The following is a 23,649-nucleotide window of genomic DNA, read 5'->3' as shown; positions in this document are numbered from 1 at the left end:
TTTACGGACTACGAATGGTATAGGAATGTCGGACTTGACGCTTAAATTTACCTACATTATCTTAATCCGTTGAACAAACAGTCGTAACGTTCCCTCAACCATGTTTAGCATGGTGACGTCCACGTACGTCTTACCTGTAGACGTTGTCTTAGTACGTTGTACAAAGCTGTCGTAGCGTTCCCTCAAGCATGGTGACGTCTATGTGCGTCTTACCTACGTTGTCTTAGTGCGTTGTACAAAGCTGTCGTGGCGTTCCCTCAAGCATGTTTCCCATGGTTACGTCCACGTACGCCTTGCCCGTAAACGTTGTGTTAGTTCGTTGTTCAAAGCTGTCGTTGCGTTTCCTCAAGCACGTTTACCATGGTGACGTCCACGTACGTTTTACCTGTAGACGTTGTGTTAGTACGTTGAACAAAGCTGTCGTGGCGTTCCCTCAAGCATGTTTACCATGGTAACGTACATGTACTTCTTACCTGTAGACGTTATCTTAATCCGTTGAACAACCTGTCGTGGCGTTCCCTCAAGCATGTTTACCATGGTGACGTACATGTACGTCTTACCTGTTGATGTTGTCTTAGTCCGTTGTACAGAGCAGTCGTAGCGTTCTCTCAAGCACGTTTACCATGGTGACGTCCACGTACGTCTTACCGATGTTGTCTTAGTCCGTTGTACAAAGCTTTCGTGACGTTCCCTCAAGCATGTTTACCATGATGACATCCATGTACGTCTTACCTGTAGACGTTCTTAGTCCTTTGTTCAAAGCTGTCGTAGAGTTCCCTCAAGCATGTTTACCATGGTGACGTACATGTACGTCTTACCTGTTGATGTTGTCTTAGTCCGTTGTACAAAGCAGTCGTAGCGTTCTCTCAAGCACGTTTACCATGGTGACGTCCACGTACGTCTTACCTGTAGACGTTCTTAGTCCTTTGTTCAAAGCTGTCGTAGAGTTCCCTCAAGCATGTTTACCATGGTGACGTCCATGCACGACTTACCTGAAGACGTTCTTAGTCCTTTGTTCAAAGCTGTCGTAGCGTTCCCTTAAGCATGTTTATCATGGTGACGTCCACGTACGTCTTACCTGTAGGCGTTGTCTTAGTACGTTGTACAAAGCTGTCGTAGCGTTCCCTCAAGCATGGTGACGCCCATGTACGTCTTACCGACCTTGTCTTAGTCCGTTGTACAAAGCTGTCGTGGCGTTCTCTCAAGCATGCTTAACATGGTGACGTCCATGTACGTCTTGCCTGCGTTATCTTAATCCGCTGTACAAAGCTGTCGTAACATTCCCTCAAGCATTGTGGCGTACATGTACGTCTCACCGACGTTGTCTTAGTCCGTTGTACAAAGCTGTCGTAGCGTTCCCTCAAGCATGGTGACGTCCATGTACGTCTTACCCACGTTGTCTTAGTCCGTTGTACAAAGCTGTCGTAGAGTTCCCTCGAGCATGTTTATCATGGTGACGTCCACGTACGTCTTACCTACGATATTTTAATCCGTTGAACAAAGCTGTCATAGCGTTCCCTCAAGCATGTTTACCATGGTGACGTCCACGTACGTCTTACCTGTAGACGTTGTCTTAGTCCGTTGTTCAAAGCTGTCGCAGCGTTCCCTCAAGCACTTTTACCGTGGTGACGTCCATGTACGTCTTACCCACTTTGTCTTACTCCGTTGTACAAAGCTGTTGGAGCATTCCCTCAAGCACGTTTACCATAGTGATGTCCATGTAGGTCTTACCTACGTTGGCTTAGCCCGTTGTACAAAACTTTGGAAGCTTTACGTCAAGTAAGATTACCTTGGTGACTTCTTTCTCAGCTACAACTTTTCGTGGACCTTACACAAGGCGCATAACAAAGTCTTTTCATCTTTTCTCTCTCTCTCCAAATGAAAAGTACATTCACACAATGCGATTTTCATGAAATACTAGCAGGCGAATTCACACTTTTCATTTTTGTAAAATTCTGTCAGTAGCTACGACACTACGCGCCATGTGAACAGGGTTTTGCCGAAACACAAACACAAACCAATGTGTCCGGCATTTATTTGTTTATTTATCACGCATCACACAAAATACTCCGCTTTTCATTGGACAATGGCCACGTTGGGTACTCATATTTCAGCGATGTGACCATCGTTAGACCCTAACAAAGTGAGATAACCTACTAAACAGACGCACTTGACGTCGTCTGCGGGATTCGAGAGTTTATCTGGTTGGTGTTTTAGGCCGTGCTAAACAATATATCACTTATACGACGGGCCTGCCGGGGGAAATCCGCCACCCTATACAGGATGCTGACAGATATTCCCACGTACTGTATGTCCGGAAAGAAAACCAGCATGAACTCACAGCGACCGCATTGATGAATGATGGCGCCACGCTGAACACCACAGTCAAACCTTCCCAAACACAAACCAATGTTTTCTGAACAGATTATTCAACAATATTTATTAAATTGTTTATTCAATACATTATACGAACTTAGCTGGTTGGGTAACATTGTCTATGCCTTGGAAATGGCGAAACAAAACACTCGTTTCAACTCATCCTTCTGCATTTTGTAAATATAATGTGCTTGTACCCAGGAAAATCCAACGAGCGAAACACCAGACCGGTGCCAACACTCTAACAAAATGAAAATAATATCACACAATGCTGGTTTAACCAGGGTAACGCTCGGCCTGGGAGGGTGACTATACTCTTAGAGAAAAAGGTGGGAACTAACGTAACGTGACAGTCTTCTTGTGTTTAACCGGTCCCGGAAAGTAACCATAGTTCATTTATTTCCTATAAATTTCGTTTTGATACGTCCCATACACCACATATTGAAAAACAATGAGCAGCAGCCAGAAAATACAGTGTAAGACTCAGATCAAGCTTGTATTGTGGATAGTCAGAAAACACAGTGCAAGACTCTGATCTAGCTTGTACAGTGGATACAGAGTCAGAAAAAACAGTGCAAGACTCTGATCTAGCTTATAGTGTGGATACAGAGTCAGAAATTCAGAGTAAAAAAAATATAAAATATATTACACATATATTAATTAAGTAATCATCAGTTCTGATGACGACTTAATTAATGCTGAAATATTGAGATCGTCACAATGAATTTATTCAGTGTTGAACACTTTGCATATTTACTATGCAAAGCTATTCAGTGGATTAACCAGAAAGATCTTTAATTTATTAAGCTTTATTTACCTTATAATGACTTGACTGTCATTTACACGTAAATCTGTACTGGGATACAAGAGCAGCCAACTTGTTGGATATCAGAAACTGGATTTATCAGAATATCTACCCAAGCTTGGTACTCCAAACCCAAACTCATTCAGATAAGAGCCGATTCACACTCCATTTAGAAATATTGTAAAATTACTCACTATAGGTACTACAAAAGACGGAAGGGTTAAACCAGTTTGCATGGTTGGGGGTGGGGTGAATAGGGAGGTATATTCATGGAGAGTATTAAATAAGGGTCACATCTTACACTGTGCTCATGAAAAATGGATAGAAGAGGGCAGGCGAGTGACAGCCCAGGCGTTACTCTCTACCTTTTGCTTCACATCGCTGCCACCGATAGCAAATTTTGCACAGAAATCTTGAACAACGCCGAGATCCCGTTGATGAGACAGGAAGTGATGTCAGAAAATGCAAACAATATGGCTCAATTTTTCTCTCTAATAATACTTCATACAGATGCATTCTCTTTGTCTAGAGGATGTACAACATGATTCTTGCAAAACCAAAAACAGTTTTATTGATGAATGCTGATTAAATAGTTCCACAGTAGGACACATTGATGAGGCTCAGGCTAAACAAGCCTATGTGTCTGTCACAGGCTCCAAAGGTCAAGCTTGTCTATTGATGGCAGAGATGTAAAGCAAAAGGTATGGCTGAAGAAAAATGTATCTTATATTACCATCAGTGTGGGATATTACAAGGAGGAGGATGGGGGTGAGAATCTAGCGCACATATGAGGCACTCAAATGGCCATACAAATAATGAAAAGTCCTAAGGTGACAGACTGAGTGAGCGATGTATTGACTATGTAAAACTACAGTACAGAGTTTGTGTACAGTGCCAAGGTCTTGAAATAATTAGAACACTGACCTTAGACAAATGTTTTGCATCAGGGAGTTTATACAAACTTAATAGGTTATGTGACCGATGACTAACAACCTCAAAACTCGAGGTTACTGACTGATGCCACCCCAACAATGAATCTTTCATGACCACCTGTATGAAACCAACTTAGCATTACAAGCAGGCGACAACTACGGCAAGTAGCAATGTCTGGACTGTAGGCACCACCATGGCCCATTATGGCAGCCATGAACTTGTTACATCATGACGGCTTCATGCAGGTGTATCTACATGTACGTGCAGTTTTCAAGCTTCAAAGACCTTCTGTATTATTAAGAAAAAACGTGCACATGTCTCTTCTTGTCTTATTATTCTTGAGTAACAGGGGTCTATTTCATACTGGAGTAAATGCTGTGTTAATATACTCACATATTGAAATCATAAATCAACACACGGGTGAGTATCTAATATTCACAGGTTTCATTAATATGTAAAACAAGCTCATACAAAACAATTCAGTTCCTCAGCTGAACAGAACAAGGGAGGCAACTTTGTGGGATTTTTTTAGATTTCCAAATGCTTCCACAGACTAAAATCTCTCTTGTCTGACACATAAAGGACTAGTACACAAAATATTAACAGACATCTTTACTCATTAAACATGTTTCCTTCAGTGACTTTTGTCTCATTGTCTTGTGGTTAAAACACAGAACCCTCACACCTGGCTATCGATGTTCTTGGTTTTCCACATTTTGCACAACAATTGTTCCCGCGATGACATCATATGCCGCACGGTTATGATGAAAGAAGAATATGGTGAGACATGCTGGGAAGAAAAATGCCAGTGTGAAGTTCTTGATGACTGATCGGACGAGGGCTCTGAAATTACAGAAAGACACATGTCCCATTACAAAGTAAATGTTAGAATACAATAGCGAGCATTAATCTGCATGCCAGTTTAGCATACTTGCCCTAAAATCCACACAAAAAAACAAAAAAAAACCACATTGTTAGTGGCAAATAAAATCATAAAATATTTCTTTTGATGATAAAACTCCAATAAGGTCTCACCATACTTTCCAAACAAAACCATACAACATGACTGAAAGATGAAAATAGGTGTCGCTTTCAGAATCAGCCAGAAGCACTAGTGATATTTTAGGTTATATACAGAGAGCATAAACTTGTGTTAAAGATAGTTACATGGAGATTTATGAGTATTAAGGAAACTGAATGAAGCTCAGAAAACTACAGCACTCTGGCTATGTACCACAGAAGTTTTCTGCCACAAAGAGAAGACGCATTATGATACGTTCAAACACCTGATGAGATTACAAAGCTGTCAGTGTTTCTAGGTCTCTCGCCAAAGTGCTACACAGTGCCTGAGTGAAAAATGTCACATATGACAAACACACTTGAAATGAATTTAATCACATATATTTATAACTGGAAGGTTAGAAACTATGAATGTTTCCTGTTCTGCATGGTGGTGGTGTGTGTGTGTGAGGCCATTACCCTTACATATACCAGTACCTGATAACACTCCTGAAAAAACACTGTCCAACCAGCCAGTTCAGCATAAAGGAGATAGTGCAATGACTGGTTGACCCGTATCAGTATAATGGCTCAGGCGGGGCAGCTTACTTGCCTTCGGTAAGTCGTCTCAGTGAAGCAACACTAGATAAAACAGCGGTGGAAATCCGTCCTGCGACAAGGGGGCACATTACGTACACCCTAAGGATTCGTTTGCCGTCATATGACTGAAAAATTGTTCAGTACTACGTTAAACCCCATGCACTCACTCACTCACTCACTCCAACCAGCCAGAGTTGGCTTTGGGGCCACAATGATAACTACATTTCAGCTGACAGAAGCATCTCTATCGCTGTCTAAGCAGCACAGGCACATAAGATGAAATCTTACCTCATGTTGCGTTCTCATTATGAAATCTTAAGACCTAAGTTTTCTGCACGACTAACTCGTACAGCCGAGTATTAGATGGAATCTTTCTTAATGTTGCTTTCTGAATATAAAATCTCACCTCTTAAGACCAATGTTCTCTGCAGGCCTTACACGAACCTTTCCATTCCCCAGATCCACAACGTCTTGACATGACACCACACACAATCCCAGAATCCTCTTGCCTGGTGTTGAACCTCCGACAACCCCGATGCCTCGACGCAAACATAACGTCTGTGAAATTAACAATATTATTACTCCCTCATTTCCTAGGATATGTCTTACTGCTAAACATTTTTCATGCTAATAACATCAAGAAGAGCTTTCACCTCAGTGTTTATTACTGTGAACATATGGATAGATGCCATAATTTTTCCCCTCAAATTGTCGTATTTAAAAGTGGTGGGTTAATTATTTATTTATTTGAATGTTTTTTTTCTTATGCTGCACTCAAGAATATTTCACTTATACACCGGAGGTCAGCATTATGGTGGGAGGAAACCGGACAGAGCCCAGGGGAAGCACACACCCATCCACAGGTTGCCGACAGACAGGATCATTAGTTTATAGTAGATAGCTAGAACAGAATTCAGACTAATCTGTCAATGCAGAGCGATTTAAATGTATATAGCCCATCCACAACTTCCAGACAAAAAGCACATGGTCTGAGGATGGGAGTATTGTGAATAAAACTGGACAAAAAATAGTTTTGTGCAACAAGTATATTCTTAAAAACTGGATATGTATTGGTATTCTTTATGTTTTTGACAGGTCTCAGTTTGAATTCACAAATACCTATATGTGCTTATTACCTCCACGATTGTGATACAGATTCTGTTAACAACTTCCAGGGCTATGATCTCTGAGGTGAGAGCAAAGACCTTGTCCAGATCCACATCATCAGGGGAGAGAATCATGCTCTGGTAGAAAGCCTCCAGCTCCACATGGTCTGTCTCACTGGAAAGACAAAAAATACCTGTTGACTCGCGTGTTGTCTAACAGCATCAAGTTGTTTTCACCTGTAAAATGGATGCCAATTTCATCATGTTTATGGGTGGAGGAAACCTGAGCACCAAGTGTAAGAAACGAATGGCCTTTCTCAGGTCCTTGGAGAAACTTTCTCAGGTGTCTTAGTGGTGAGAGGCACCCTATCTCCAGTGAACTTCCTGTAAAATCCTGTAAACAGTGCAGTCATCATTTACATAATAAGTCAAGGTGGTCGTGAGGAGGTTAACAATTACTTCAAATCAGAGGTCAACTACTCAGACAAGACATATCTTTGTCACAGATATATAGTTTCTACCATACTTATTTCCACCATACTTTTTGTACATACTGAGTTTACACCCCGGTTAAATCTGACATTTTGAGAACAAATTACACATGTGAAAGAGACTAACTATAATCAAAAGCCAGGTCTGCCTCTCGACCATTCATGATAGCCAGAGCTATTCCATTTCCCTCCCTCCATAGAATATGCAAAAGAATATTACGACATATTTCAATGGGCAAAAATCAGCTTTCTCACTGTTTCTCCGATAACTGCATGTTCTAGTCTTAAGTACATAATATGTGCCTATTGGGTTATTCACAAATTTCCAACTTTTTCCTGGATTGTTTGTGTTACCCTAATTACCTGTACAATACGCATATAAGAGACAAAATAGGAGTAACAAAAACACTACGCAAAATTAAGATATGCATGAGTTTCTTAACACGCATGAACATGTTATTTCGTGTTGATAGGCAGAATCCCTTGAAAATAAGAGATACCTTTTTATCCCACATCAGACAAAATACTCCGCTTTTCATTGGACAACAACGATCAAGGAGGTTACAGGTATATTCTAGAATCCTGCAGAAGACGTCAAATGTATCTGCTAAGTAGGTTATCTTTGTTGTGTTGTGAATACAATGGTCACATCGCTGAAGGGATTGACAGCTATAGGCCTACATCGGTCTTCTGCACTAACATCTCACTCAACATGAAGATTATTGACACCATACTGTATATTTGAGTATCCTATCCCTCAGTATTATAAACCATGTAAGTAATAGCATGGGTAAAACTGTGCAAAGTCACAAAACTTCCCACTTGACTCATACACTGTCTGGAAACTTGCACTGATTATAAATGACTGGCAAAGTACGAGTCGCACAAATTGTCAAGTGAAAGGATGCCAAACTTTTGAGACCTTTGATGAGATTTTCCAGGAAGATGTGGTACCCAAAAGCAGCAACAAACAAACAATGACAGGCTGGACCTGTATGGAAAATCCAGATCTCTGTAAACCTTCACGAATTCCTCCAAAGAGCATGTTGTTGTTGAACACTGCTATATGTGGTCACTTGCATACAAACCATCCCTAAGCTTTTCAGGTGCACTGCTTATTTATTTATTTTCATAAATATGAGACTGTTTTCCTGAAACAGTGCCAACTGCAACAAGTGCATCATAGTAATTTGAGCCCATCAAAAATTATAAATTTTCTTTCATTAGTAGATGAAAAAAAATCCAGTGAACATTGTCAGGTCACATGAAGCATGTGACCTGAAATAGTTTTGGTCTAGCTAGTAGTAATCTGAACATTTATTCAGCACTGGTACCAGTAACTGTACTCTACAGTTGCAAGCAGGATATTCATGTTTTTGTCTAGATATGGCCCTGACAGGTCACAATTTACCTACTTAATACTCTAAGAGCATCTCTTCGGTGAAGAAGATTTCCTCTTCATAGTTTGAAACATTACATATATTCAAATGTTTATAAACATGTAACACAAGTTTAAATTTGTCCAAAGGAGAAAAGCAAAAAAAAGAAAAATTAAATTTTCTTAGGGCCCACTCAAAATGGCCTGTCACTCCACTGAATACCTTTACCTGACATCACTTATAATGTAGTTATGCCAATTTTAGAATACTGAGGATCAAAATCATGAGGACAAAGCTGATAACAAAGAACAGACTGAATGGTTTTCTATGATTAAGCAGTACTCCTAAGATATAAGCCAGTGCTCCTAAGATACATGTATAAGCCAGTACTCCTAAGATACAAGCCAGTGCTCCTAAGATATAAGCCAGTACCTCTGCTCAAATTTGGAGGAGTACTGTACTGCCACAAAAATATATTTATCTGGAGCAGTGGGCTTTTACTGAGCACTGAGATAAAGCAGCAATGTTTACTTACAGAATTCCCATTTGCCGCATGATTCCAATCGAAACTATCAGCTTGATGTAAAATAAGATGAAAAAATCTATCACTTCAGCAGCTAATCTCTTCCACACCGAGGGTAATGTGTATTCTGTACCTACAATAATAAAAAAAAAACTTAATATAATCGCTATAAAGGTGTTTATTTCCTTAGATCAGCAATTTAAACCACATTCAAGAATATATCATTCATATGACAGAGGACAGTATTCCATGTATGAGTGGTGTAATGATAACAGGCTATCGAAAACTATAGAATGCTGCAGCTAATCCAAACAGGCAGGTTTATTTGTGATCTATGAATTTGCCTTTGTATCCCTGGACAAATTTTTTACATAGGCCTAAATATACATATATGTACATATACACACAGATCCATGTATGTGAATATACAGCTTATGATACAGGTAGAACATGTCACGCTTAAAGCTTTAATATAGAGTCATGACATTTTACATGCCCACAAAGGACAAAGCCATGAAGGAAACCAAGCAGTGCCCCAAGGAAACTGATAAGAGCCCACCATCTCTCAATAGGTACCTGAAAAATCTGACTACTCATGTCTTGGAGTAGGTTGTTTCAAGGCTCAGCCAGCAATGGCCACTACTTGATTTTCGCCTAACTTATTGATAAATGACACAGAAACAGGTGTTTTAAAATCCTTTGAGTGGTTTACAAGTGCTCCACGAATCACGACAGATACCTGTGTCAACTTAAGGTACAGTGTGACATCAACATGTTTTAACATGATGCTGACATGATTAATATGCCAGCTCCTTTTATTTATAACACTCAGTCTGATTTTGGAGAATCACTCTCCTGCCTGTCGTGTGCAACCTCAAATAAATTATGCTTTATTTCCTTCTTGGGCAGTATGATGATTGAAAACTATCTTGAAAGCAATAGTTGATCTAATATTTTTAATGTAAGGATATGCGCCACCAATTATAATGTCAGAAAATTTTGATGATGCAGTGTGTCTAGTCAAGTCAGATAAAGTGTCATGGTACTTGCCACAGAGCAAACATGAAAACCAATATCGAAACTTATCCCAATAAGCCGAGTCGGCATTTCAGGAGCCCTGCAAGATCACAAAGAAATGAACGAGACTCAGTTGGGGCTCTCGCAAACTAATGCAGCTAAAAGGCCAGATTTTACTGTAATTGCTACATTGAACACACATCTTGCATAGACGGGCCTGTCAGCCTAACGAAGCCTTAGCCGTTTTAGATCACAAGAGCCCTCATCTTGTCTCATCTCATCCTGCATGAACTCGCGAGATTTCTAAAATGCCGACCCTGAAGAGGCTGGACTTTAGTAAACCATTTAACTTAAGCAAAGTACAGTGGGCTGTATGAAACCCAGAATTAACCTGTATGCTGGTCAGTCAGATTTGATGCCTGCTGCGCACCGTGTCGTGTGCCTTGCGTCGGTCCATTCACTGTGCTTTGTGGACTGACAACGCCTGGGGGTAATGCACCTGCCATGTACAACGGCATCATTGAATAAAAACTGCTGGCAGACGCCATGCAATGATAGTTCCACAACCAATGTTGTAATGTCCTCGAATACTCTTGCACACTATTGTATCGTCTTTGCTCAGCACTCTTCATATTTGCCATGTTGCTAGCAGACGAAATGTCAAAACGTTCACTGGTACGTTGTTGTTGTTGTTGTTGATCGCCTGTTTTCATCTCTGCTTTGTCGTTAGACGCCATGTTGATTGAGACAATAAACTAGTAGCACACGTAGCAAGAAAAACTGCACAAAACGTCTAAATAAGATCGAAGGTAAATATCACGAAAGTTGCACAGAACATTCGTCTACTCGGACATATTCCGCATTTGTCAGCGAAGAAACCCACACGGTAAGAGCCTCAAGTGCTGACCCCTAGTGGTAGGACGCGTGGAATTTTTCAAGGGAAGCTATTCGTCATGAACTGACCCGAAATAGTACACTTCTTCATGCAGAACTTGATTTTGTGCATTAAAATTTCGCACAGAAAACTTGGCAGCCCAGCTCTGCTCATTCAGTTCTCTCCACACGCCCCTTCCTTGTCGACAACCACGAGAATAATCAGTTTTTCGGGATTACTTCCCAGGTCGTCATTTTTATGGCTCGCATTTTAATTTAATGGGGCTGCTATGTTAGGCTAATCGGTGGCCATCTTTCTTGCCGAGAGAGGCGGAAAAGACAGATTTTTCGGTTGTTGCCATACATTTTGGAAGGATTCACCTCTTTTCTCTGACACTGACACGGCTGGGGAGAGATGTTGATAGTAGGTTACGCGCCCAGATGATAAAGCGATCTCTGCCGGTGCGAAAGAGTCATTTTTGTATACGAAATGTAAATGACAAGACTAAGAACAACAACAACGTACGCGGGGATCCTACTGAAAGTGAAAACGATGGCCTGGATGCCAGCCCCATCTCCATGGTTATAGGTATGCTTTTTCTGTTTGGAATTGTCAGTTGTTTTACTGTTGTAAAATTTTGAAACGTATGGTTCTTTTGAATTTATGATTGATCTTTGTATTCCGAACGTTGAACTCTTTTAATTATTTTATTTGGTAGGCATAAATAGTAATAGCCTAATAGTAGACTGCTTTTTGGGGCTACTCATCTACAAGTTTCACATCTGACTTTCGATTGTCACTGGGCATGTATTTTCAAACTGAATTTCTTGCCATTTTACTTTTGTTTCGTTCTACTGTACTAAAATTATCACTAGATGAATATACGGCATATTTTTTGCAAGGGTCCATGTTGTGGAGATACAGGAGTTATATATAAACTTATACTTTTTCAGTTGTAACTGATGATTATGGAAATGCATGGTTGAAACTATCAGTATCCCATGGCCCAGGCATATAAATCTGAATTTCTTTACTTGTATATATGTACGTGTGAATGTATCACTGTACACAGAGTTTGTAGTGCAGCAGTTAAGCGTATAAAAGTACAACGTTAAACCCCAAGCACTCACTCACTCACTCATATGACTGAAAAATTGTTGAGTACGATGTTAAACCCCAAGCACTCACTCACTTAAGCGTATGACTTTTTTGATGCAGTCACGTGAATGTTGTATTAAGTGTGTTAAATGTTAAAACTTCATATTACATATATACAGACAGCCCTCAGGTCCTTGGCAAAAAACTTCCTTATCACTACATCTACTAGTACTACCATGGGAACTTTCTGTCTTCACTTTTGGTTGCCAGGGTATTAACTTGCATGTAACTACACGAGTGTTCAATGAATCAAAAAAAAAAGAAACACTTACTTCTAAATTGCAGAAGTCGTGGTACACTGTATAAATCAGAGGACCCAGAGTTCGCTAAAATAAACAGTTAACAAGTAGATGTAAACAATTTTAGCTCGTGTGAAAGAAGATTTTTGAACATCGTCTGACAAGGTATACTGTGTATCACAGTCATTCCGTGGGCAATAAAATCATTTCAATAATTTATTGAACTTGACCTAATGAAGGACTCCTTTCAAAATCACTCTTTGTTGCTTCCTTGTTAGCCGAACAACTGGCTTTTATATTGTTGTTTGTTTACTGACATTACTCACCCTCTGGCTATCTATAAGTTGGGGATCACTTGTGAGTCCTGAAACTGACACAAGTCAGGGCTAGAATTTAAGCAGAAAGTCTAACTGGCCAGCAGGACTAGTATTCTCAGAGTTCTCCTGGTCTGACCATAAGTTTATTGGTCAAGACAGAATGAACAGGACATGCTTGATACTGCCATAACAAGCACTTTACTAAAACAGGTCATTCTTTGGAAACGAATCATTGGGTCTTGCTTAAAACAAAATAATTCCTAAGTTTACATTTACAAATTACATGAGCTCATAAGTACTGTAGTTCATCTTAAGTCTCATCTTTGGTATATACAATGGAGAAACCTTAAAGTGACTCTTTTGATGATAATCAAACTTTACACAAAAATTCTTAAACTGGCCATAAAAGGTGTGTAAATGAATCACAACCAGGCAAAATGTGTCACTTGAAAAATTCTTGAAAGATCCAGTAATACATGTTGTTGATTTTTCCTGATCAGCAAAGCAATTGTTTTGCTTTGATTAATTAAAACAATGAGAAATCCATAACAAGCGCTAATGTATTAGCAGTAACTGTAAGCGCAATACTTCAGTTATGACAGCAGACAGTGAGCTGCTGGTCATTCAGGTTTAATTGGATAACCTTATGGTGACTGGTCAGTCACTAAATGTCAGTTAATGGATGCCTTTATTTTCACCCTAAATATGCACAGTCACAACACACAACATTTGTGCTACATTAGTCTACTTAATTGATCGTCAGTTAATCTTGCTTTCTTTTAAGGAGGCTCCGTCTAAGTATCGCCACGTTGCGACGTTGTAGTCGATTTATTGCTGCGGTTAGAGACAAACAGATCGATAATTTATACAGGGCGTGTGTACATGATACAATATACGTGCTATGAGAGAGGCTGTTTCTTATAGACTGTGCTCACCTTCCGATCAGATCACCTCTCCGACACGCCCAATACATCGCTCGTAGGTTTCAGCATTTCAAACTTCCTTTTCATAATGATGTCGACCGGAACTCTTCTTAGACTATTCGGGTGTTTCCGTGTACCAAACTGCAATCAGTGTGGAACAGAAACCCGTAATCATCTGACAAGGCGACTGCTGTTTTTCAGCAAACCGCACTCCATGTATGAGCGACATTTATGCCGCCGATGTATGGAAAAAAACTTTCACGTCCCGATTTCTAAATAAGACAAAGGCTTATCCCTGGAAGTGGTTGTATTTTCTACTGGCCCGTCGGACCAGTGTTTCGCAAACTCAACTGGTCCAACAGAAAATCCACTGGCCTCGGACTACCGGACCAGCGCTAATTTCGAGCCCAGCAGGTCAGGAGCAATTTTGATAGCATCATATGATATGAAGGTGATTTAAATATGCGAGTCTTGTATTTTGTGATTTGCCAGTTTGTAAGGTGGACTTTATAAAATGAAAATAATTAACAGCGAGGAGAAAAATTTGATATGGTACACATTTATGTATATACCTATGAACATTGTACATGTACATCCATCAACAAGCCTGGAAATAAGCAGGGCAACTAGGACAGTGTCTTGTGTCATGTAGTGTTTTGACAGGGGCCAAATGTTTCATATCTTGGACAAAAACTTTTTGATGATTAAATGTGAGTACTACATTATAAACCTGGAAGATTTGCCATTATGTTCAGCACCAACTTAGACATTATTTCTAGGTCTGATGTAAGAACATCACAAAGTGTTTATATGGATCTTGATGTGGGAAGTTATCTGGGACTGTCGGTTTAAGTTAACTCGAGTACAGTGATACAGCTGTTGTATTGTTACCATACTAATGACAGCTCCATCCCCAACCAGATACATGTACGTGTAATTCTTCAAGATTTTCGCTTGTTTCCAATTTGTTCATTCAAGCATTTTCTGAAGACATTATTTTATGTAGATTGATAAAATTATACTTTTTGGGAAGGCCTAAAATTATCCATTCCAACCAATGTAGTTTTACCTCAAAAATCTAATTATAAATTGTGCCAAAAGTTAATTATTCATATGCAGGAAGGTGTAGGAATTAGGGTATGTATATGTGTACATGTGTATGTGTGAACATGTATATAGGAATCATATATCAGTGACCCAGTGACACTCTCGTTATTGTAATAGGATACCTGGTTTGAATGCCCTGACAGGATGCTCAGGCTGAATACATTCCCTACATTTTTTACAATGAAAATGAAATGAAGAAAATGTTGATGGTTGCAGTTGAATCATCTCAATTCAGCAGGTGAACTAAACACAGGTATTATTGAAGTCACTATTAATCAACATTCATGACAATGTTCTCTACAATGTTCGGTTATGCTAACCCATGTGCAGGTTACCACTTCCTGGTAGTTGGGAACCCATTTACAGAAAAAGGTTACCACGCGTTGTCGTCCGTGCAGCCAAATAGGAAAGCAAAAGTTTATTGCCAGTCTCTGATCACAATCACAAACCTGTTCGTGATATTTTGTATTCCTTATTGTAATTCACCACTGCTGTTTACATTCAAACCTGTGCTCCCTGTCCAGATGTGAAATCCCACAAAATTTTGAAACAACTTCTCCCTTTGTGCAATGTTTCTTTTTTTTTATTTTGTGGACATACATGACTTGATTATTTACTTCAACTTTCACTGACAATGCAAAAAAACTCTTATAAAAAAATATGCTGTTTGTTTTTTTCTCATTGTTAGATAAGTTGGCCTATTCTTTGTCCAAAACAAAGTAAAAGTGTTCATTTGTTCATAATAATATGTGTTCACGATTAAACTTAAGTGTTATTTTTACGGAAGTGTTTCTGTCGGCATTGTTGTATAATTATAGTATCTTAATTTACTAACCTCACCTGTGAAACTAATTAACTTGTTTCTTGGTGGTCACAGTGACTGCTGGAACTGTGATAGTACCGAGAACCTCGCCATCTACAGCCATTTTGAAGTGTCGCGTGACCTACTTCTGGGTTTGAAATGCAAATAAGCTTTGACATTGAAATCATGGAGAGAAGTATTATATTTTGATTGCCATCTGCAAAAACAACTTCAACCTTCGTAATTCAATCCTGAACGGCATAAAAAAGAAGTTATGTTTTTACTGCTGGAGGCTTTCAGGCCATTGTTGCAGACTTCACTGAAATCTGTCTCAGATCGAGTTGAATTTCGGAGATCTGTGCGCGGCGATTAGTTTGAGAGGCGTCAAAGGACTGTATCATGAAATACGATAAATGTTAGAGTTTTAAATTACCACTCTGAGCCCATCTAGATGGACTAGTGGTGACCCTGATTTGATGTGCCTCAATACTTTACCATGTAATTCCAAGCCTGGCTTCTGGGCAGATGTTGGCGATATGTTCTGAGAATTATTCTTCTTATTCAAGTCATAAATAACGTCACCATGGAAATTCCACGATTTGAGTGTTTTCATTGTGACCATTTCGCCATGTGTTGACATCGTTGGTATTATGTGTTAATGACATATTCGAATCATTAAACAGTCTTTGTCTCGCTGATTTTTGCCATCTTGACAAGTAAATCGTGAATGTTGCCCTGATAACACGGGGAACTCTTCTGTCTTTGGAGGTTGTTTCAGTCAATGCCAGTGATACAAGAATGCGCGAAATTCATGGTTGCCATCTTGTAGCAGATTTTTAAAATATATTTATTTATTTTTATGGATAATTGTTCTTCACATTTAGTATGTCGGCAACCGATGCGTAACCTGTACGAGCTTATTTTAACCTCTGTATAGCATATATATATAGTGTATGTGCTCTGTGTATTGTGGTCAGAGTGTAAAGTAGTACTCCACTGTCCATGCCTGACATGACCATGTACATACTGTTTGTGTGCGGTGTGTACTTTGTATAATGTATATTGTGGTCAGAGTGTAAAGTAGTACTGTACTGTGCATGCCTGACATGACCATGTACATACTGTTTGTTTGGGGTGTGTACTTCATGTACTGTATATTGTGGTCAGAGTGTAAAGTAGTACTCTACTGTCCATGCCTAACATGACCATGTATATACTGTTTGTGTGCGGTGTGTACTTTATATACTGTATATTGTGGTCAGAGTGTAAAGTAGTACTCTACTGTCCATGCCTGACATGACCTTGTACGTATTGTTTGTGTGCGGTGTGTACTTTATATACTGTATATTGTGGTCAGAGTGTAAAGTAGTACTGTACTGTCCATGCCTGACATGACCTTGTACATACTGTTTGTGTGCGGTGTGTACATCATGTACTGTATTTTGTGGTCAGAGTGTAAAGTAGTACTGTACTGTCCATGCCTGACATGACCTTGTACGTACTGTTTGTGTGCGGTGTGTACTTTATATACTGTATATTGTGGTCAGAGTGTAAAGTAGTACTGTACTGTCCATGCCTGACATGACCTTGTACGTACTGTTTGTGTGCGGTGTGTACTTTATATACTGTATATTGTGGTCAGAGTGTAAAGTAGTACTGTACTGTCCATGCCTGACATGACCTTGTACATACTGTTTGTGTGCGGTGTGTACTTTATATACTGTGTATTGTGGTCAGAGTGTAAAGTAGTACTGTACTGTCCATGCCTGACATGACCTTGTACATACTGTTTGTGTGCGGTGTGTACTTCATGTACTGTATTTTGTGGTCAGAGTGTAAAGTAGTACTGTACTGTCCATGCCTGACATGACCATGTACATACTGTTTGTGTGTGGTGTGTTCTTCATGTACGGTAATTCTTCAACCTTTTGGCATGTTTGAGAGGTGTTTGTTCCAGCATATTCTCTTGGCATTATTCTTTGTTGACTGATAATATGACATTTTTTGTGAAGCCCTGACACTAGCCAGTCCAACCAATGTAGTTTATTAAGTTCCAAGTATTATACTACTCTTCTTTACTTATTTAATTTGATTGTTCTTTTTTTAAGAAGTTCATTTGATAATTTTCAATCTAACACAGAGAGCAGCTTGTTTAAAATCAAGTTTTCAAGATGAAATCCTTAAACCAATAAACAGTTAAACCACATGGATGAGTCACTGCTTTCTATTATAAAATATATATTGTACATGATAGCGCAGAAACTTCCTGGTTAATTGAAACAGGAGCACATCATGCTGTTAACACTACCACTAGACTAGAACCTGACAAGAGCACATCATGCTGGTAACAACACCGCTAGACTAGGACCTGACAATGGGCTGGTTTGTATGCTTTGTTGATGTCGTGTTTAGTTTGTCATGGCTTGCTATTTATATAGTGTAAAGTGTAAACGCATAATTTGGAGTCGTATTAGGATCATTTTGGTTTGTTGTTAAATAGAGTATTAGTTCCTATGTCAGGAGAAAGTGTCAGGAGAATATTGGAGAAATTTTGAGTTGTGTTGACCTGTAGAAGTCCCACAATGTATGTTCTGTTTGAGTTGTGTTGACCTGTAAAAGTCCCCCAATGTATATTCTGTTTGAGTTGTGTTCACCTGTAAAAGTCCTGCAATGTATATTCTGTCTAAGGTGTGTTCACCTGTAAAAGTCCCGCATTGTATATTCTGTTTGAGGTGTGTTGACCTGTAAAAGTCCCCCAATGTATATTCTGTTTGAGGTGTGTTGACCTGTAAAAGTCCCCCAATGTATATTCTGTTTGAGGTGTGTTGACCTGTTAAAGTCCCGCATTGTATATTCTGTTTGAGTTGTGTTGACCTGTAAAAGTCCCCCAATGTATATTCTGTTTGAAGCGTGTTTACCTGTAAAAGTCCCCCAATGTATATTTTGTTTGAGGCGTGTTGACCTGTAAAAGTCCCGCAATGTATATTCTGTTTGAGGTGTTGACCTGTAAAAGTCCCCCAATGTATATTCTGTTTGACATGTGTTGACCTGTTGAAGTCTCGCAATGTATATTCTGTTTGAGTTGTGTTGACCTGTAAAAGTCCCCCAATGTATATTCTGTTTCAGTTGTGTTCACCTGTAAAAGTCCCCCAATGTATATTCTGTTTGAGGTGTGTTGACCTGTAAAAGTCCCCCAATGTATATTCTGTTTGAGGTGTGTTGACCTGTAAAAGCCCCCAATGTATATTCTGTTTGAGGTGTGTTGACCTGTAAAAGTCCCCCAATGTATATTCTGTTTGAGGTGTGTTGACCTGTAAAAGTCCCCCAATGTATATTCTGTTTGAGGTGTTGACCTGTAAAAGTCCCCCAATGTATATTCTGTTTGAGGCATGTTGACCTGTAAAAGTCCCCCAATGTATATTCTGCGTATCAGCCACAGCCGTTCTTGATTTTTGGGTAGGAAAAAGTGTCCAAACCCTCTAACTAACATGTAGTATCATGAACATGTACTGGATTTTGGTATTCGGTAAGGGTTTTTGGGTGGGATAGTTATCTAAAGCTACCTGGGGCCCCTGTGGCTGAGGGAGTTAACACGCTAGCACAGCGCAATGATCTGGGAACTTCCCACCAATGCAGTTGCTTTGGGTTCATGTCCATCTCATTCTGGCCTCCTTTCCAACCTCCTTACATTCAGAGCTCTGCTCGGTTTTCTCCCACCATAATGCTGGCCACTGTCATATGAGTGAAATATTCTTGAGTGGCGTAAAGCGGCAATCAAATAAATCCAATCTAACACCGCCTGGTACCTGGCAAGTTTCTGACAAACTTCCTCATTTGTGACGAACAGATCTGCTCACCATAGTGGTGGAAGACATGCGTGGTCAAGTGCTTATTGTCATTTCATGTAAGGCATTTTTTGTGTCCTAGAAGGTGTAGTAAAAAACCAAAACAGATGCTGGATTTGAACCTGTGACCTCATTAATCACAAGTTACAGTTCCTGCTACTTTGGCTAAAGCTTTAAGTTATTCTAGCCAATGTAGAATTTATTAGATACGATAATATGTATGATGTAAATCTTTAATATGGCATAAAATACGATCTAAATAAATAACGTGCAAGTACCCTAATTTCTCAACATTTCGCATGTGAAAGAACAATTTATGCACAATTTTGATTTGATTTTGGACACAAATATCCATTGATTGAATTTTCCAATTTCACGGCTTCACAAAAAGTGTAATTATATCACTCAACACAGAATATTACCTTCAAGTGAAAAAACACCTTGCAAACATGCGAAAAGGTTGAACAATTACAGTATGTACGGGACGAGTGAGAGGACATTAATACACTAGATGTCTGGTTGTATTCTGTGGACCAAGCACCTGTCTTTAGGTCAGTCTGACTAGGCATAAGATTCCAGGCATAATTACATGTATGGCTTAGTACCACACAGGGAGGGAGGTAATGACCAACCCAGCTTGAGGGGTAATGGTGGTCCGACACCCAAAGCCAATTTCCATGTATCACTCCACAGACAGCCAGCAGTCAGGGCTTATTTAGTTTCCACTTGGAGTCTCCTCCAATTAGTGTCTGCCCTGAAAGCTTTTGCCCAGGAGTGTTACTGAACCAGTGTTGTCAAGAGACGGAAGGAAAATCAATTTGAGCTTTTAGCTTGAGTACATGTTCTTCTGTGACAGACTGTACATGCAGACATAAACAGTAGTAAACTCTCACCATGCAGCCCTGTGCTCTTCAAGCATGTCACGGAATAAGACACAGATTTTACAAGTCTGGGGGTCACAAGCTTATTGCATTATACCCTCCCTCGGCCAAAATCAGCATAGCAGGGTGAAATTGGTGGGGGTGTTGATGGGACAAAATCCGTTTTACATATTCTCTCTTGTTGAATCTTCTCTGGTGTCTGTCTTCAGGACTGGAGTGTGCCTGGGAAAATTTGCAACATAAATGGACATGTATATATACATGTAATTACCATGTGTAGATGTATAGTAATCTTGCATATGTACTCATGCATATATATATGTATTCTCTACAAAATGTGTGATCTCCGTACATTTTTGTCCCCTGAATGTACAATTTAATTGTCTGAATAGGGACATGGAAAATGTTGCTGTCTTTCTCTCTATCCTTAGGTGATCCTTTAATATGCTTTCTGTCATCCAATATGGCGACTGTCGGCCATCTGATATTATTAATTTCTCATTCATCTGCCTATGACTTACCCATTCTCAGGACTACGAACATGTGCATACATAGTTTGAAATGAATTGATTTGAAACTTGGTCAGTGCCTTGTCGTTGTTGAGGGCATGATTAGGTTTACATTGTGTTTCTCTGCAGTATCCAGCATGGTTGTCATCGCCCATCTACATATATTCTAACTCCTTTTCATCTTTTAAAGCTCTTCCATATGTACCATACATTCATATTGAAACAAGATCAGAGGGATTGTTTTCACATGTAAGAGGTGCCTTATCATTTTTGTGATGATGTTTGTGTATCAGTTTTTGTTTTTCCCCGTCATCCTGGATGGTTGTTGTCGTCCATCTAATGGGGAACTCGTGAAAACTCCTCTGCTCCTGTATCAAGACTGTCAAAAGCTGTGAGCTCATTTGTTCTTTCCTTTATTGCGTCACAATTACCAGTGTACATGACTGGCCTCGATGGCATAGTTGGTAGAGCATCCGGTTCGAGAAGCAGCAGATCCAGGTTCAATCCTTGGTGGAGTCACACCTAAGAAATTAAAAGTGGAAGTTGCAACTTTGTCGTTTTCAGCATTCAGCATGCAGGGGATAGTGCAACAACTGGTTGGCCCATATCATTGTAATGGCTCAGGCGGGGCGGCTTACTTGCCTTCAGTGAAGCAGTTAAGGCTTCTCAGTGAAGCAGCACTAGATAAAAGAGAGGTGGAAATCCGTCCTGCAACAAAGAGCCACATTACATGCACTCTAAGGACTCCTTGGTCGTCAAATGACTGAAAAATTGTTAAGTACAACGTTAAACGCCAAGCACTCACTCACTCGGTGTATGTGTGCCCATAAAACACATATGATGTAGACACACACTTCTACCTCACAGAAGAAACCGATACATTCTACTGTCATTTGGACATTGTGTGTAACTCGTCCTCGAGTCTCCCATTGTTCATGTTGTGGTAACGCATGTAGCTAGATGTACAACTTGGGGGGCTTGGAGGGAGGAAACCGTCTTGTTGGAATGTTGTGATCAAAAAGACATCATGTACATTGTTATACATGTATTTCCTGTACTTCTCTGTAAGGGACCCTTCAGACTCTAGTCCCCTAAGCACAGCCAGATGCGACAGTACATGCACAAAGCGCAGGCAGGTGGGACAGTACATGCATAAAGCGCAGCCAGGTGTGACAGTACATGCAGAAAGCACAGGCAGGTGGGACAGTACATGCATAATGTGCAGCCAGGTGTAACAGTGCATGTATGTGTATGTATAGCTATTGCTTAGGCTTTAAAGTACATGAGCCAGCAATCTGTGGATGGTCGTGGTTTTCCCGCCATAATGCTGGCTGCCGTCATATAAGTGAAATATTCTTGAGTATGGCGTAAAACACAAATCAAATTTATTTGTTTGTTTGTTTGTTTATTTATTTGTTTGTTTATTTATTTGTTTGTTTGTTTATTTATTTATTTATTTATTTATTTATTTATTTATTTATTTGATTGGTGTTTTACGCCGTTCTCAAGAATATTTCACTTATACGACGGCGGCCAGCATTATGGTAGGTGGAAACCGGGCACAGCCCGGGGGAAACCCACGGCCATCCGCAGGGTGCTGGCAGACCTTCCCACTTACGCCCGGAGAGGAAGCCAGCAACCAATCAAATAAATATATAAATAAAAGTACACGAATGTGTGGATGGTCAAGTGTTTCCCCTCCGGTTTTGCTCGATTTCTTCCCACCATAATGCTGGCTACCATAAAGTGAAATATTTTTAACTTTAGCTTAAAAGAAATATCAAATAGATAAATTTAAATCACGTGGTTTTGTGTGCTGTGATAATACACTGTTACCTGTTATGATCCCAAACTTTATGACAGTAGTGCCTTTGTGACCATTGAAAGAGAAAATTTACAAATCCACCTCAAAATGATGCTTTCTGAAAGCTGTAAATTAAGTCTGCATGAAAGAAGTTTGTGTGAAATCTTAACTTTTCATTCGTAGTTGGGTTAGTTTTAATACATCATAAATGGTTTGTGCAGCTAACAGTTCGGGAGCCCAAATGTTTTCCGGAGCTAAATTGGCCCTAGATATAGCTCTAGTTACATTTACATGCATTTGAGATGTACAGTAATTTTATTTCTTGCGTTCAGACAATGGAGGTGTTTTAATATTTAGTGTCTTGAGACGCTTTATCATGGTGGGTTTACTGGAATGACAGATATACCGCCTGCATGTACATACTGCACAGGATTTACTGGAATGGTAGATATACTGCCTACATGTACATACTGCAGAGGGCTCACTGGAATGGTAGATATACTGCCTACATGTACATACTGCACAGGGTTTACTGGAATGGTAGATATACTTCCTGCATGTACATACTGCACAGGGTTCACTGGAATGGTAGATATACTGCCTACATGTACATACTGCACAGGGCTCACTGGAATGGTAGATATACTGCCTACATGTACATACTGCACAGGGCTCACTGGAATGGTGGATGTACTGCCTACATGTACATACTGCACAGGGTTTACTGGAATGGTAGATATACTGCCTGCATGTACATACTGCACAGGGCTCACTGCACAGGGCTCACTGGAATGGTAGATATACTTCCTACATGTACATACTGCACAGGGCTCACTGGAATGGTAGATATACTGCCTACATGTACCTACTGCAGAGGGCTCACTGGAATGGTAGATATACTGCCTACATGTACATACTGCACAGGGTTTACTGGAATGGTAGATATACTTCCTGCATGTAC

General features: G+C 39.8%; 2 protein-coding genes across 4 annotated transcripts in view; one reads left to right on the top strand and one right to left on the bottom strand.

Annotated features, from left to right (window-relative positions):
• Nucleotides 1-2,252: 2,252 nt before the first annotated feature.
• LOC135463760 (protein FAM8A1-like) lies at nt 2,253-11,102 on the bottom strand. 2 transcript variants are annotated; one of them, XM_064741185.1, is made up of 5 exons: nt 10,621-11,102; nt 9,225-9,345; nt 6,850-6,994; nt 6,120-6,271; nt 2,253-4,957 (listed from the first exon to the last, which is right to left on the bottom strand). In XM_064741185.1, exons 1-5 carry the CDS (start codon nt 10,964-10,966, stop codon nt 4,804-4,806), a joined length of 918 nt encoding a protein of 305 aa, XP_064597255.1. In that variant the 5' UTR covers nt 10,967-11,102; the 3' UTR covers nt 2,253-4,803. The 2 variants fall into 2 exon arrangements, with proteins under 2 accessions (XP_064597255.1, XP_064597256.1); XM_064741186.1 differs by having other exon boundaries at nt 10,660-11,102.
• A 316-nt stretch (nt 11,103-11,418) lies between these two features.
• LOC135463606 (uncharacterized) overlaps nt 11,419-23,649 on the top strand; it is a 40,886-nt gene continuing 28,655 nt past the window's right edge. For both annotated transcript variants that reach the window (XM_064740938.1, XM_064740936.1), the window contains exon 1: nt 11,419-11,691. The gene's annotated coding sequence lies outside the window, so the exon portion shown is untranslated. The remainder of the gene's footprint in view (nt 11,692-23,649) is intronic.

The sequence above is a fragment of the Liolophura sinensis genome, chromosome 3 (genome assembly GCF_032854445.1).
Source record: "Liolophura sinensis isolate JHLJ2023 chromosome 3, CUHK_Ljap_v2, whole genome shotgun sequence".
NCBI lineage: Eukaryota > Metazoa > Mollusca > Polyplacophora > Chitonida > Chitonidae > Liolophura > Liolophura sinensis.
This window is presented reverse-complemented; position numbering and strand designations above follow the sequence as displayed.